The sequence below is a fragment of the Lutra lutra genome, chromosome 3, assembly GCF_902655055.1.
Source record: "Lutra lutra chromosome 3, mLutLut1.2, whole genome shotgun sequence".
Taxonomy (NCBI): Eukaryota; Metazoa; Chordata; class Mammalia; order Carnivora; family Mustelidae; genus Lutra; species Lutra lutra.
The window spans coordinates 121,838,320-121,854,299 of NC_062280.1; the positions used below are offsets into that span (position 1 = coordinate 121,838,320).

General features: G+C 38.0%; 1 protein-coding gene across 2 annotated transcripts in view; it reads right to left on the reverse strand.

The window, feature by feature from the left end:
• The window catches only part of MIPEP (mitochondrial intermediate peptidase), a 171,816-nt gene that overhangs the window by 60,931 nt on the left and 94,905 nt on the right, over positions 1 to 15,980 (reverse strand). For both annotated transcript variants that reach the window (XM_047722922.1, XM_047722923.1), the window contains exon 16: positions 14,795 to 14,914. In XM_047722922.1, the coding sequence (XP_047578878.1) occupies positions 14,795 to 14,914 (120 nt within the window). The remainder of the gene's footprint in view (positions 1 to 14,794; positions 14,915 to 15,980) is intronic.

A 15,980-nucleotide genomic window follows, 5' to 3' on the forward strand; every position in this document is an offset into this window, starting at 1 on the left:
ATTTTGCTAACTAATGTGAACACGTGTCTCATTGTCTACACCCTACTCTTCAACTCCCAATTTCTCCAGTATGATCAATTTTGAGCTTTCCCCATCCAACTGCCATAGTCTCGAAGTGAGACCACTGGTTTCCAGGACAGTGCGCTCTCACTCTTCCCCTCCAGCCTCATTGGTTTCTGTCTCCCATTCTCCCTTATTGTTTCTTCCTCATTTTCCATCCCTCTAAGTAATGGCCAGGGCTCATCTTTTATACATAACTTTTTTCCATTTATACTCACTCTAAAGGGTGATCTCACCTAGTCCCTTGGCTTTGATACAATCTGTGTGGATAACTGCAAATCCCGATCTCCAGCACACACTGTTCTCCTGAACTGTGGACTTGTATATCCACCTGCCTACATGACATCTTCTCTTGTTTGACTAGTGGTATCTTACACTTAGTATTTCTTAAACTTATTTACACACACACACACACACACACACACACACACACACACACACCACGATCTAGCCTTCCAGTCTTCTCGATGTTAATGTCAATGCTATCCTTTGGCAGTTCAGGCCAAAACCCTCGTAATCACTCTTGACTCCTCTCCCTCTCTCATACTACAGATTCTACCTGAAGCCCTTGGATGGCTTATTTCATCCTCATTAGAGCCCAAAATCCTTATACAAAAAGGACATTCAAGTGGCCTATAAACATATGAAGAAGTGCCCAGTCTTATTAGTCATGAGAAAGGTACAAATTAAAACCACAATGAGCTATGGCTCCATACTCCCAGGATGGCTAAAATTTAAAGGACTTACAATATCAAGTATTGGACAGGATATGGAGCAAACTGGACAGGATATGAGGCACTCAAACACTGCCTGTTGGTATACAAACTCAGGAGAACTATTTTGAAAAAAAAAAAAAAAAAAAGACAAACTGTATGACAAGAGCTGCAATAAAACTAAAGTATACCCCATTTTACTCCTGGGTATATATTGAACAAAAATAAATGTTTATACCTACCAGAAGACGTAAACATGAACATTCATAGGAACTTTATTCATAATAACCCCAAAAGGGAAATAGCACAAATGTCTGTCAGTGGACAGTGGAATACATAAGTAAGGTGTAGCATATTAAAAATGGAATACTTCAAAGCAGTGGAAAAGATGGATTATGGACACACACAACAAGATGGATGGGTTCTCACAGACATGAATCATATGAAAGAAGTGAGACTCAAGAGAGTACATACCATATGATGGCACTCAGTGAGGTCAGAAATGGGCAAAACTATTGGTTACCTTGTGGGGAAGGTATATTGACTGACAGGTTACAGGCGCCTCCTAAGGTACTAGAAATGGTGTGTATCTTGATCCGCAGTTACATATATAAAATTTCATGGAGCCATATATTAAATTTGTGTGTATTATGTAAGTTATACCTCAAGTAAAAAAAAAAAAAACCTTCTATAAATATTTGTTGGGCACCTACCATGCATAATAAGTAACCTGAAGAAATCATGAACAAATCAGAAATGGAGCCTGCAGCTATGTAAATTTCACTCCCATTGGGAAGACAGAAAATAGTTAAATGACGTCAAGAAATTATGATGTGGGATGATCGATATGAAGGGAGAGACCTTGGCTCTGTGACAGTGTGCAACAGAGGAACTGGCTAGGCCTGGGAGAGTGCCATTTCCAACAGAGGTAAAGTGAGAAGAAAGGAGAGAGTGCTCCAGGCGGAGGGAAGTAAGTGCCAAGAACCTGGTGTCAAACAAAGGAGGGTGTGCTCAGCTGGACAAAGCTGGAGTCACCAACCACACAGGAACCCATGGGTGCCGCAGGTATTTGGCCTTTAGCTTAAGAGCCATGGAAGGAACCAAAGGGCTTTAAGGGGAGGGGGTCATAACCAAATTTGTATTCAGGAAAGGTCTTACTGATAGCTGTTGGGGATATGAGAAAGGGAAAGAGAATTGTAACTGCCCAGTGTAGAGTCAGCTCACCTGGGGAGAGAAGGCAGGAAGAGAGCCAGGAAGCTTGTTACCAAGACTGCAGATCTGATGTATCTTTACATCTAAAAGAAGTGATTTCAACTTCAGGTCAGTATGTGAGAGACAACAGTTAACACTATGGAAAGTTCCCCTATGGAAAGGGGCCAAGGCCCAAAGGGCTAGAGTACAGCAGAGACATTACACTGAGAGCCTTTTATATCTTATGATTTTCAGGCATGTGTGCATATTCTTACTCAAAATATAATTAAAATCTAAAATTAGTATCACTCAACAGGAGGCTTCCTTACATTACTGATGTTGCCCTTGGCCTCCCTGAGTCACAAAGGCATAGAGATAAGAAGACATTATAACAAGCCCCTCTGGGTACTGTCACTCCATGAATAATAGCGAGGTCCCTGCATCCTGCTCACAGCTCACATTCATGGTGGTTGAGAATATGATTTACCTTAGAGAATCACTAGAGAAGCAGCTTTCTGAAATGGTTTACATCTTAAAATCAAGAGACACATGTGCATCATTTAAAATATACAGTTTACCTGGCTGAAAATTGCCTTATTTTTATTATCACCATGCACAGTAACAATAAACTTTCTGAAAAATTAAAATATATATATATATATATATATATATATATACAGTTTACCTGGTACAGAAAAAAACTTAATATCCTGGATTTTTATTTCATTATATTTAACCTACGTAAATTTGCAGGGGAAAAAAAAAAGTGTAGCTCTATTCATGAAAACCAAGACAAAAATGAAAGCCGGTGACTTGGCTTAAAAGACTCTATTACAAAAACAACTAGGGTAGTCCTATAATTTCCTCCTGTTTTAAATCAGTGAGATCCAGAGTTGCAGCTGTCCCACAAACTGAAACCATATAAATTTTTAGAAAATGAGTCAATCATGAGATTAAAGTTTCAATTTATAACACTTCTGTGTTTTAGTTACAAAGTCGTAAATAAATCTAGCATGACAGAGAAGGTAAATATTTTCTCAGTTGTTTATGCAGCCAAAGAGGAAAGGAATTTAACATGCAATTAACTACTTAGGTTTTTTTCGGATATGCACCATATGGTCTTTGTATTTAAGAGAAAGCAAAAAATAAATATTGTTTTGTTTAATCTAACATTTGCTTAGCAACACCAAATACTCCAAATTCGTGCAACGTGAGCAGTACCTTCACCTCGCGGAAGAGTTTTTCCATTCGTACAAGAGCTAGCATGGAAGAACAGGAGGCAAATAGAACTTCTTCCCCAGGAAGGAAAAAAAAAAAATGAAATAGGAGCAATCAAGATTTTTATTAAATGATTTAGGTCAGATTCTCTAGAGAGAGAATAATGAACTTTTAACCACCCGGGGGCTCTAATTCTATCATTTAATAGATAGCATTTTTTTTTTCACATTAAAAAAAGAGACCTTTCTGCCATTCTTTACACCAGCATCGGAGCAAGTGTGATGTTAAGAATAGCAAAGGTCAAAGGCAGACCTCAGACTTCTTTATAAAGACTCCTATGGGACATGATCAGTTTCTCTTATCAGGCTTACCTTAGAAGTAAGTGGAAAAAATCTGATTGCCATTTTAATCTAGATGGTAGAAATCACTTAATGGCTAATTATTTATCTTCATGTTTTACCATTTTTTAAAAAATTCAAGCTTTTAACATAAAATCACGAACACTTAGCTCCATTTAAAATCAATAAGCTGTAAAATAATTTTAAAGTTATGAAATCTCTTATGAAAAACCTTTGAAATACACACTTAAAACTTTAAAAGCACAATTTTTAATCTATCTGAATGCACATATGTCAGATATCTACAAGAATTTCTATACAGATACCCTAATACACTCACTTATATATTTTGAAGAAAGAAGCCCTTCAAAATTGGCTATCAAGTAAACAGGAAAGAAAATAAACCCTAACAGCAATTAAATCAAAGTCTTCACACCCAAACTGTGTGTAGCAAGGCCATTTTCTCATAAGTGGATGTTTTTTTTTTCTTCTTTTTCAGACTTAAAATAACACAAAACTCCATATAGTAAGATAAATAAGGCAAAAGTGCTTCCAAAATCTCTCTGCCCTCCTCCATTATATTGATTTCATCTCCCTACTTGTAGCCTTCCACGTGGTGAAGAGGTCTGGTTGAAAGTTAATCTGGGATGAACACACAATATAAACAACTGGGTTTTACACTGGTTGCACTCCATCTCTCAACTGGTAAATTAGAGGTTACTTTCCTTTGCACGTATTATCATGACACCACCAAAGTCAGCTTCAGAATCCGCTTTAAAAATTGAGCAATTTCAAGATGGGAAGCCCCCAAATTACACATAAGTTGTATGCTAAAAGTTCATTTATTAGTCTGTTATTTGGGAACTCAGAACACACATCCAAAATAAATGTTCTACAAACAATATTCCAAGCTACCAGACAGTCAACGTAACCCTGGAATCATAAAAAAGAGCAGAGCATTATGCTGTTGTAAGTGCAGTAGCAGAGACAGAAAACAGTATTTTAAAATTTTGGTTTTTGCTAGTACTTGAAAAAAAACCTACTCCAATTAGATTTTCTCCAACCACATTAGCTGATTCACTGTGTGCCCATTGCTGAAATATTCCCAAGTCATCTCCTAAATTACCCTTCATCTTACTCAGCAAATTCTCCCTGCTCAATGCTGTCCATGACCATAGCTTATAGTCCAATCTCTCTCTCTCTCTCTCTCTCTCTGGGGTGATGGTCTTTCAAATCTATATAGCTCCAACCTTGATCTGTTTTCTGGGCTTCAAACCCATTGATCCAACTGCTGCTCACAGGCATCTCCACTTGGATATTCTACTGTCACTTTAAACTGTACTCAACATCTTTGCACCCCTCATGCCATAAATACCCCTCCTGAATTCCATGTTCCACTCAATGTCACCCTGGTCCTCCTTCACATCATTCCCCACTCCTTCTCTTCTCACCTCCCAACCTATCAAACACCACATCCCCAGGGCCCTGATGGCCCATCCAAGCCCGAAACCACTCCTCTACTCTTCCTAGCCACCTGTTAATTTTTGCCTGACCTCCAGGTGGTTGGCCAGATTTACACCTGCACAAATTCTTACTAATCAGAGACACCACATCAGCAAGGTTGAGGAAGATTGTTGGAACATTATGGAAAAAACAAAGGCCCCCCCTTTTTCTCATGAATATTTCAGGTACAAAGCCCCTCCCCTTTGAAAAAAAATCAGGGTCTCAACATATCCTTTGTATTAGCTGTTTTATGCTTCAAAATATCTCAATCTTTCAGCTTTTATGTTCAGGCCATCTGCTCACAAAGCAATTTGTGGGGTTCAAAGAATATTTTGCTTAATAATGAAATGTTTGACAACCAGCCAGACAGAATGATAATTATGCATACATACCCCCAAATAAGCCATTGCTAATACAAGCTCCACGAGGGAAGGATTTTGGTCTGTTTCATCCGCACCATATCTGCATCTCCTAGGCAGTGTATGGCATTCAGTAGGCATTTAATAAAAATATATATTATAAATATATCAATTATTAAAAATAATTTACAAATGCTATCTATAATAATATAAGTAACATAACTGAATTAGAGATCGGGATGTAAATTGGGATTTGGAAATGGTTTTCTTTATGCTACATCACAAAAGGGTGTTTTCTCTTTGATATGTCTGACTAAATTTAACACAACTTCCAGCTACCATAATGAGAAGGTCTGCTATAGATAATTACACTTAACGTGAATTATATAAATCTCTTCCATAGAATTAGGCACTATAGACATAAGTCTCAATAGGAATCAATCTCCAGGGGCAGAAGCCTTTTTGAAATGATGCATCTTGAGCATGTGGAAGCCAATGAGGTATGTTCCCCGAGAAGCCTGCAGCACATGCCCACCCAGAAAGATGCATAGGCAATCAATGCATGGAGATCATACCCATTCCCGTCTCCCCTGCCTCAAGCAAAGTACAACTCATTTGCTACCTGTACTCAGTGTCATACTGGGCTGTCATGGATGTGTCACTGGATTTAAAAAACTGGAGCTTTTCAACGTGGAAGGAATAATATTCACAAGAAACATGCCTTCTTTTCACATTCTTTGTTGGTGTTTGTTCTCACACGAATAATGACCAGATATCAACATGTCATTCAATCCCAGTAAAGTGCTTTCTTAAAGTATTCTTTTACTTTAGCTTTAATCAAGACAGGAAATTTTAAATTAAAATGCACAAGAAAGACAGTCTTCTCAGACATATTATTATGATATTTTCATGAAATAAGGACAGGTCCTCAGGACTTTCTTGTTCTGTAGATATCAGTGTTTTCTTTTTTCCTTTTTCTAAGATTTATTTATTTAAGAGAGAGTGTGTACACATGAGTGGGGGAGGGGCAAAGGAAGAGAATCTTCAAGCAAGCTCCCCACTGAGTGGGGAGCCAGACTCAGGGCTTGATCCCAGGACCACGAGATCATGACCTGAGCCAAAACCAAGAATCAGACACTTAACAGACTGAGCCCCGCAGGTGCCCCCACATGACTGTTTTCAACATGAGGTGGGTAAAGGACCAAGAAGGTCTCACAGGCAGCAGATCCGTTCAGAGAATACTGTTACTCCTGGGAGAGCTGCATGTGAGATGCAGTTTGACCAGCAAAGTTCACAAATCTACAATGTTAGTTCAAACAGGTGAGACACAGTGAGTCATTAACAAATCTTGGGAAACTGCAGTCTATCAGCAGAGTCAACTGTTCATGCTTTGAACTTGAAAAATACTCGGGAGGACAGAACGGAAGGGTCATAAGGCTAGAGCAGGTTTCGCCCCAGACTCTCCTAGACACAACTGTCTCTCAACTGCTCCAGAGTATGGAGTATTATAAAAATAAAAACATAACATTTTCTACTCTCTGAATTAATAATGGGGGAGATAACCTAATCATCTAGAAACAAAATATTCTGAGAAGAGATTGTCGTTAATATGTAAACAAAACATTATGCTCTGAATAGAATGAAAGTGCTAACAGTACAAGACCAGACTGTTGGTTCATGCTGTAAAGTCCTCTACAACCAAGCAAGAGCTTTTTGGGTTCCTAGCAAACTACCGCTAAAATAGCAAGAAAATTACAAATTAAATCTGTCCCTATATTATACAAACTACTTTAGCTCTCTTATAAATATTACCAAATTGCTGACATAATAAAGCCATTTATTCACTTGAAAAACGAGCATCCATTATTCATTGCAGAATATTAATGGAGCTTCCCCTGTCAAAGAGTTGCATAACATAAGTGCAGAGCTTGCTAAAATATGACCTACTCGGGGCTAATGCCTAGAAATGAACCAGGAAGACTTTCATGGTCAGCAAGCTTGGGAACACAGCACGAGAGACTCGTAATGTTCATTAGCTCGCTGCAGATGCTGAGGAGCCCCGCAGTAGAGAAGCCCATTTCACATTATTTAAACGAGTCCCTCTCAAACATAACCGATGGGATACTTTATTCCCAAGATGAGCTATTAATGCACTTAGGGAGACGTTAACGTGGACACATTCATAATCACCATCTAAAAGTTCACACCACATTACATACACATAATTTGTGCAGTCTCTATCAACATTGTGAATACTCATCAACATTATGAATAGGTTATTTTTTTCTTAAGATTTTTATTTATTTATGACAGAGAGAGATAGTGAGAGAGGGAATGCAAGTATGGGGAGCTGGAGAGGGGGAAGCAGGTCCCTGCTGAGCAGGAAGCCCAATGTGGGGCTCGATCCCAGGATGCTGGGATCATGACCTGAGCTGAAGGCAGACGCTGAACGACTGAGCCACCCAGATGCCCCGTAGGTTGTTGTTTAAATTATTTTCTCCTTTTCTCATGGTTTCATTTGAGGGAATAAAAGGATTATTTTGAGAGAAACACTTTCTGGAGATAAGTTATAGGAAAATTGTCACTCTTTTGGTCGGTAAGGCGGGATGCTCTGAAGCCCCCCTCCCTGGTCGATACTCATGATAAACCCGCAGTCATTCTCCATTCTCCATTTTCTCCATGTCCATGTCCAGCTTACCACCAGAATGTTTAAACATTCTGCCTTCTACAGTTGTCCCATCTACTTCAGTCTTACCTTTTCCACGGCCACTTTCCTAGTTCAAACCACCAACTCTATCCTGGCCCCTGAGTAACTTCCCAACTGTTCTCCCTAAATCCATTCTTTACCACATATGTTGCAGCCAAAATAACCTCTTAACATTTCAAAATATCTTCTACATACTCTTTTCCTACTACATACTACTAAGGCAGGGAGAATGATGAAACTATCAACGTTATACCCACTAATAAATTTAAGAAATAAGACACTTCTAAGACTTCTATGATCCTACTCATTGTTCCAGAGGTATATACCATCTGAACTTTGTGCTTACTATTCCTTCGCTTTTCTTCATAGTTTTATTGCTTATGTATTTACTCACGATACTGAACTTAGTTTTGCATTGTTTTGAACTTTGTTATAAATGTATATGGTGGTTTTTTTTACTTGACATTGTGCCTGTTAAATTCAATTGTGCCCGTATCCCCCAATTTCCACTGAATAGTATTCCAGTTGATAAATATGACACAAAGTATTTACCCATTTTCCATTGACAGACACTTGGGTTCTTTCCAGAATTCTACCTCTTCCTTTTTTTCTGTGTACAAACAGTGCTGTTATAAACCTTCCTATTCTTTTTTTAAAATTAATTAATTTATTTATTTGTTTGACAGAGAGAAAGATCACAAGTATGCAGAGGCAGGCAGAGAGAGAGGGAAACAGGCTCCCTGCTGAGCAGAGAGCCTGATGCAGTGCTGGATCCCAGGACCCTGAGATCATGACCTGAGCCAAAGGCAGAGGCTTAACCCACTGAGCCACCCAGATGCCCAGACCTTCCTATTCTTAACAAGACAACACTAGGTTGGATATATAAGTTGTGTTGCTGGGTCATAGGGAATGTCCATCTTCAGTGTTACTGATAATGCCCAACTGTTTTCCAAAGAGGCCATACCAAATGTGCACACCTACCCAGAGACGTAAGAGCCCCTGTGACTCCACACCCTGGTCGACACTGGGTATAGTCAACTGTCTTATTTTTTTGCCAGATGGGTGAGAATAGGCTGCTATCCTAATGTGGTTTGAATTAGCAGTCACTGATGAATATGGAGGTCATTTTATATGTTGTACTGCACATCTATGCCTTTTGCCCATTCAAAGAACTTCAAAAATACTCCTTTCAGGATGGTATATTTTATGCTATGTGGGTTTTTTTTTTTTTACTATAATGAAAGTAAATAACTAACTAAAGAAAATATCCCAGTTATAGGTGTTGAAAATACCTACTTCCAGTCTGTAGCTTTCCTTTCACTATTTTTTACATTTCTTTGATAAACAGAAGATTCAAATTTCCATATAGTTGAATTTATCAGTCTTGTCTTGTGATTAATGCCTTTTACACTGTAAATAAGATATAAAATAGTCTGAGTAAGTAAAACAGTGCAATCAGAAAGACATCCTTTTGTATTATCTTCTAAAAATTTAAAGCTTTACTTTTTTTACTATTTTTTTTTTTTTTTTACATTTGGGTCTTCAACCCACTTATATTTGTGTGCAGAATGAGACCAAGATACAAGTTTCGTCTTATCCATATGGATGATCAATCCTTACAGCACCATTTTTAAAAAAGACTAGTCTCTTCTTGGCCTACAGATCTACACAGCCACCATTTAGGCTCAGGAGTCCATACACGTGTCGAAGCCACATTTGGGCTCCTGGCTCTGTTCCACTGGCTCTGTTCTATTTGTCTGTCCCACACCGTCCCACTACCCCAGCTCCTACTGCTTAATTTGGACACTAATCCCAAGTGGGCAAGTCTACCAACTTGCTACTATTCTTCAAAACTGCCCTTGCTATTCTTGGGCCATTGCCCTTCCATATAAAACTGTACAGGCTCAAACAAACAAACCAATAGAATTACATTAAATTAATTGGAGAATAACACATTAATTGGAGAAAAAAATTAATATCTTTTTGGAATTAAATCTCATCTATAAATATGGTTCAGTTCCTCATTTATTTAGGATTTTAAAAATAAAGACAATACACTTTTTATTTTAGATTTTTTTTCACGCTTTTATTTAAATTCCAGTTAGTTAACCTACAGTGTAATATTAGCTTCAGATGTACAATATGGTGATTCAATACTTACATACAATACCCCATGCTCATCACAGCGAGTGCACTCCTTACTCCCCACCATCAATTAACCTATTTCCCCACCCGCTTCCCCCCCAGTAATCTTCAGTTTCTTCTATATAGTTTAGAGTCTGTTTCTTGGTTTGACTCTTTTCTTTCTCCCACTGTGTTCATCTGTTTTGTTTTGTAAATTCTACATATAAGTGAGATCCTATGGTATTTGTCTTTCTGTGACTGACTTATTTCCCTTAGCATTATACCCTCCAGCTCTATCCACATTGTTGTAAACGGCAAGATTTCATTCTTTTTGATGGCTGAGTAATATTCCATTGTATATATACGTGTACACACACACACACACACACACACACACACACACACCCCACAGCTTCTTTATCCATTCATCAGTTGATGGACATTCATCTCTTTCCATAATTTGGCTATTGTTGATATTGTTGCTATGAACATGGGAGTGCATATATCCCTTCAAATCAGTACTTTTGTATCCTTTGGGTAAATACCTAGTCGTATAATTGCTGGATCATAGGGTAGTTCTATTATTTAACTTTTTGAGGAACCTCCACACTGTTTTCCACAGTGGCTATATCAGTCTACATTCCTACCAACAGTATTAAAATGTTCCCCTTTCAACCATAAGAGACTCTTAATCTCACAAAACAAACTGAGGGTTGTGGGGGGAAGGGGATAGGGAGAGGGTGGTTGAGTTATGGACATTGGGGAAGGTATGTGCTATGGTGAGTGCTGTGAAGTGTGTAAGCCTGACGATTCACAGACCTGTACCCCTGGGGCTAATAATACATTATATGTTAATTTAAAAAAAATTAGTCCTGGGCATGTCATGTACAGCATGGCGACCATGGTTAACAATACTCTTTTGTGTATATGAAAGTTGCTGAGAGAGTAGATCTTAAATGTTCTCACAAGAAGAAAAATTTATAACTGCGTGTGGTGTTAACTAAACTTACTGTGGTGGTCATTATTTGGCAATATCAACGTTGATATGCCAAACCACTTTATGTTGTACATCTTAAACTAACATAATGTTACTTGTTAATTATATCTCAATAAAATTGGAAGAAAAACAAACAAACAAAAAACAAGAAAAATGTTCTCCTTTCTGGGCGCCTGGGAGGCTCAGTGGGTTAAGCCTTTGCCTTCGGCTCAGGTCATGATCTCAGGGTCCTGGGATTGAGCCCTGCATAGGGCTCTCTGCTCAGCAGGGGACCTGCTTTCCCCTCCCCCTCTGCCTGCCTCTCTGCCTACTTGTGATTTCTCTCTCTGTTAAATAAATAAAATCTTTTTTAAAAAATAAAAAATAAAATGTTCCCCATTCTCCACATCCTTGCCAACACCTGTTGTTTCCTTAGTTGTTCATTTTAGCCATTCTGACTAAATGAGTTGCCAACTCATTGTAATTTTGATTTGTATTTCCCTGATGAGTGATGTTATGAATCTTTTCATGTGTCTGTCATCTGGATGTCTTCTTTGGAAAATATCTATTCATGTCTTCTGCCCATTTTTTTTAACTGGATTATTTGTTTTTTGGATGTTGAACATTATAAGTTCTTTAAATTTTGGATACTAACCTTTTATCAGATACGCCATTTGCAAATATCTCCTTCCATTCCATAGGTTGCCTTTTAGTTTTGTTGATTATTTCCTTCACTGTGTAGCAACTTTTTATTTTGATGAAGTCAAAATAAAATAGCTTATTTTTACTTTTGTTTCCCTTGCCTCAGGAGACATGTCTAGTAAGAAGTTTCAATGGCCAGGGTCAAAAAGGTTACTGTGTGTGTTCTCCTCTAGGATTGTGATGGTTTCCTATCTCACATTTAGGTCTTCTATCCATTTTTAATTTATTTTTGTATATGGTATAAGAAAGTGGTCCAATTTCATTCTTCTGCATGTGGCTGTCCAGTTTTCCCAACACCATTTATTGAAGAGACTGTCTTCTTCCCACTGGATATTCTTTCCTGCTTTGTTGAAGATTATTTGACCATAAAGTTGTGGATTCATTTCTGGGTTTTCTATTCTGTTCCACTGATCTATGTGTCTGTGCTCATGCCAGTACCATACTGTCTTCATGACTACACCTTTGTAATATAACTTGAAGTCTGAAATTGTGATGCCTCCATGTTTGCTTTCTTTTTCAGGATTGCTTTGGCTATTTGGGGTCTTTTATAGTTCCATACAAATTTTAGGATTTCTTTTTTAGCTCTGTGAAAAACTGCTGTGGTATTTTGAGAGGGATTGCATTAAATCCATAGATTGCTTTGGGTAGTATAGACATCTTAATTATACTTGTTCTTATTTTAGATTTTTTTTAGTAGGTATCTCATACTCTTTTTATTTCCACAATGGTATCTTTAAAATTGTTTTTCAGTTTGTTGATGATAAACAGAGATAGAATATTAATTTTTATACATTGTTTATCCAAAAAGTTTCTAACTTCTCATTAATGTCACTAATTTACCTATACATACTTAGGATTTTCTCAACAAACAATCAATCATCTGCAAATAATGACAGTTTTGTTACTTCCTTTCTAACGCTTATATTTTTTTCTTTTCCTGTCTTATTGCCCTGATGAATGCTGCACTGAAGAATTCCAATGAGCATCCTCAACTTATTCTTTATTTTTATGGAAATGTTTGTTATAAGCTTGGTGATGAATTGAATGAGAAAATGCAGAAGTTTCTAAGTAGAAGAACAGAATACTTATGCAAACCTAAACAAGCTCTGTTTCTTTGAAAAAAAAAAAAACAAAAAACAGAAGAAGAAGAAGACGATGACGACGACGACAAGCCTTAAAAGAGTCTTTCTTCAGGACGCCTGGGTAGCTCAGTCACTTAAACCACTGCCTTCAGCTCAGGCCATGATCCTAGGGTCCTGGGATGGAGTCCTGCATCAGACTCCTTGCTCAGTGGGGAGCCTGCTTCTCTCTCTACCTCTGCCTACCACTCTGCCTGCTTATGCGCGCGTTCTCTCTCTCTGACAAATAAATAAATAAAATCTTTAAAAAAAAAAAAGAGTCTTTCTTCTCTAAATGTAGCTATGCTTCTTCTAAAGACAACTTAAAACAATGTACTCAAAGGGCTACGGCTACTGACAATAAACAAAGGAGACAATACCAGCAAAGAGATAAACCTGTATATTTTCTCAAAAGGAATAGTTAGCTTATTCTCATCACCACAGATTTTCACTAATATAGAAAATCCAGAGCTCAGTAATACACGGCCTAAGAACAATAAATTACATATAAGGTCAAAAATAGGTATGTAGCATGACTAGCATTACATATTTGGGGCACATGATTAAGCTTCTAAGACAACCAAAACTACTCATACGAAGTATTATAAAGACAAAATGCACTGTTACTTTACTTGTCTAGTCAATGTGAATTGTTCCCATGTCCGTCTGAGTATCAGGACCTGAAGATCCACTGGACAATTAGCCTTAACTGGCGAGCCTTTACTCAGCGTTTTACAGTTTACAAAGTATCTTCAAATTCGTTCTCTATCAAACTGGCTAAGCTGGAAAAATACAAACCAGGCCCTACCAGTAGCCACCGCAACACCTCATCAGGGCTGCCTGCCTGAGAACGAAATGAATCCCAAAAAAGACAGACCCGAGAAATGGAAAGAAAGAAAAATATTTCGAACAAAATGTTGTGTAAGAACTAACTAGATCCAACTTACCTGAAATCAAATACACCCTTGCACCTTCCAGTTATGAGACTCAATAAATTCCCTTTTCAGCTCAAGAAATAGGTGTTGGGTTTCGACCAGCTGCAACTCAGAGTCCTAAGTAAGTGTCAGTCGCATTGCTAACTGCACCAGCCAACACTCTCTCTGCCACACCCAGCCTCCCCCCAGCAACGTTGGGGCAATGGAACAGCATGATTTCATGAACCCCAACGCAACCTAAATGATCTTAGAGAAGACAGGTAATGCGTATGAGCCTCACTATGAGCCCCAAATATGGAGATATTATCTAATTTACAGGTTTGAGAGTGAAATTCGAGGTTCTCTTGCAAAGCAAGTAGATGGAGTCTGGCACCTAGCACTCAATAATGCTCCCACTTTCCAATCTGGCCATACTAAGTGAGATAGGATATGCAAAACTTCTATTATAATCCCTGATACAAATAAGTACTCAATAAATGTCAATTTCTTTTGCAATGAAAATGATTAGGGGCTGATCATCACATTCATCTTACACCACTAACCATCTTTTCCATTAAAGGAAAATAACAAAAAAGAATACAGACTAACTCCAATGACCATTTTCACCCCCCACCTTTCCAGGAATCCAGAAACACACTGCTAACAGGAAGAAAATAAGCACATGTAAATGGATGGTTAGAGATACTTAAATGGGCCAGGCAATTTCCAGCATTTGTCTGTTGGAAACCTTGACCTACATGTAGGGATTTCAAATTCTGCAAGGGGAAGGTGACCATGACCTACTCACTCTGACAGAGATACTAGCTGGACCATTCAATGGCACACAACAGGATCAAAATGCAAGACTCACAGTATTTGGAACGTATGGCAAGCCATAAAATTTCTCCTGTGTTTCCCTGAGAATGTCTGTGGTTGATGTCCTCAGGGGGTGCTTCCCATGGTAGATCTGATCCAGAGTGGCATAAAAGACCTAGACAGATGAAAATGTCCACTTAGTCTTGGCGGTCCATCCTTCCATCTAAGACGTGGTGGGCCAAAGACATTATAAGCGTACCAGAATAATAATTACACATACCAACTGAAAACATTTACAAATTCAAGTGTATATGGCTTGAGACATATTTGTACCACATTTAAGACCACACTGATGATGAAAAGGAAAGCTTTCGACCGTTTTATGATGAAAGGTATTAAAAAAATTTTGGACACTATCTATAAGGTACTCTTCATGTACAATGGAGTAAATTAAATTTGTGACCACAAAACTGGAATTTGGCCCATAGATACCTATAGATATACATAAAATATATGGTTGGAAATATGAAAAAAAAATGAAGTTACAACTTGTGACCTTCTGGATCTCATAAATCCTGTTTGATCTCTTCCTTGAATCCTGCCATATCTTAAATGAGGGCAGTGAAATGGTCCAAATCCCAGTTTTGTGAGAAAGGACAGAACGTGAAATAGATGGGGTAAGGTGAAGTAAAGGAATAGCAATCTTTCATCTGGCAAGTACAGATGTTACTAAGAATTCTGGTGCAGCTGTTGCCAAGTCTGGAGCTAGGGCCAAGCCGGCCCCCACACCCGGTGTCGGGAGATACCAGGGAAGCAGCTGCTGTACATGGGTAGTTCTGCCTTATGGAGGTGACCAGGAGAGAATGATCACTCACCTCTGAGGAGAGGACACAGGGCATTGAAACATGATAGAAGAATAAAGCATTAGTTTGAACATGAAATCTGTTGCTTATGAAGTTCTGAAAACTAAATTTTACAGAGCAAATTTGAAGTAAAGATAAAGGGCTTTTTCACTGGAACATTTGGCTTGAGTATTAACACTGTTTGGAGTTCACCTGAAGCAAGGAAGTAGAAAATTTGCTTTATTTTAAAGGAAAAATTCTGACATGCAATTATGTTTCTGATATGTATCTTTCTTTTTTTTTTTTTTTTTTTTTTTTTTTTTTTTTTTTTTTTTTTTTTTTTTTTTTTTTAAAGATTTTATTTATTTATTTGTCAGAGAGAGAGAGAGAGCGAGCACA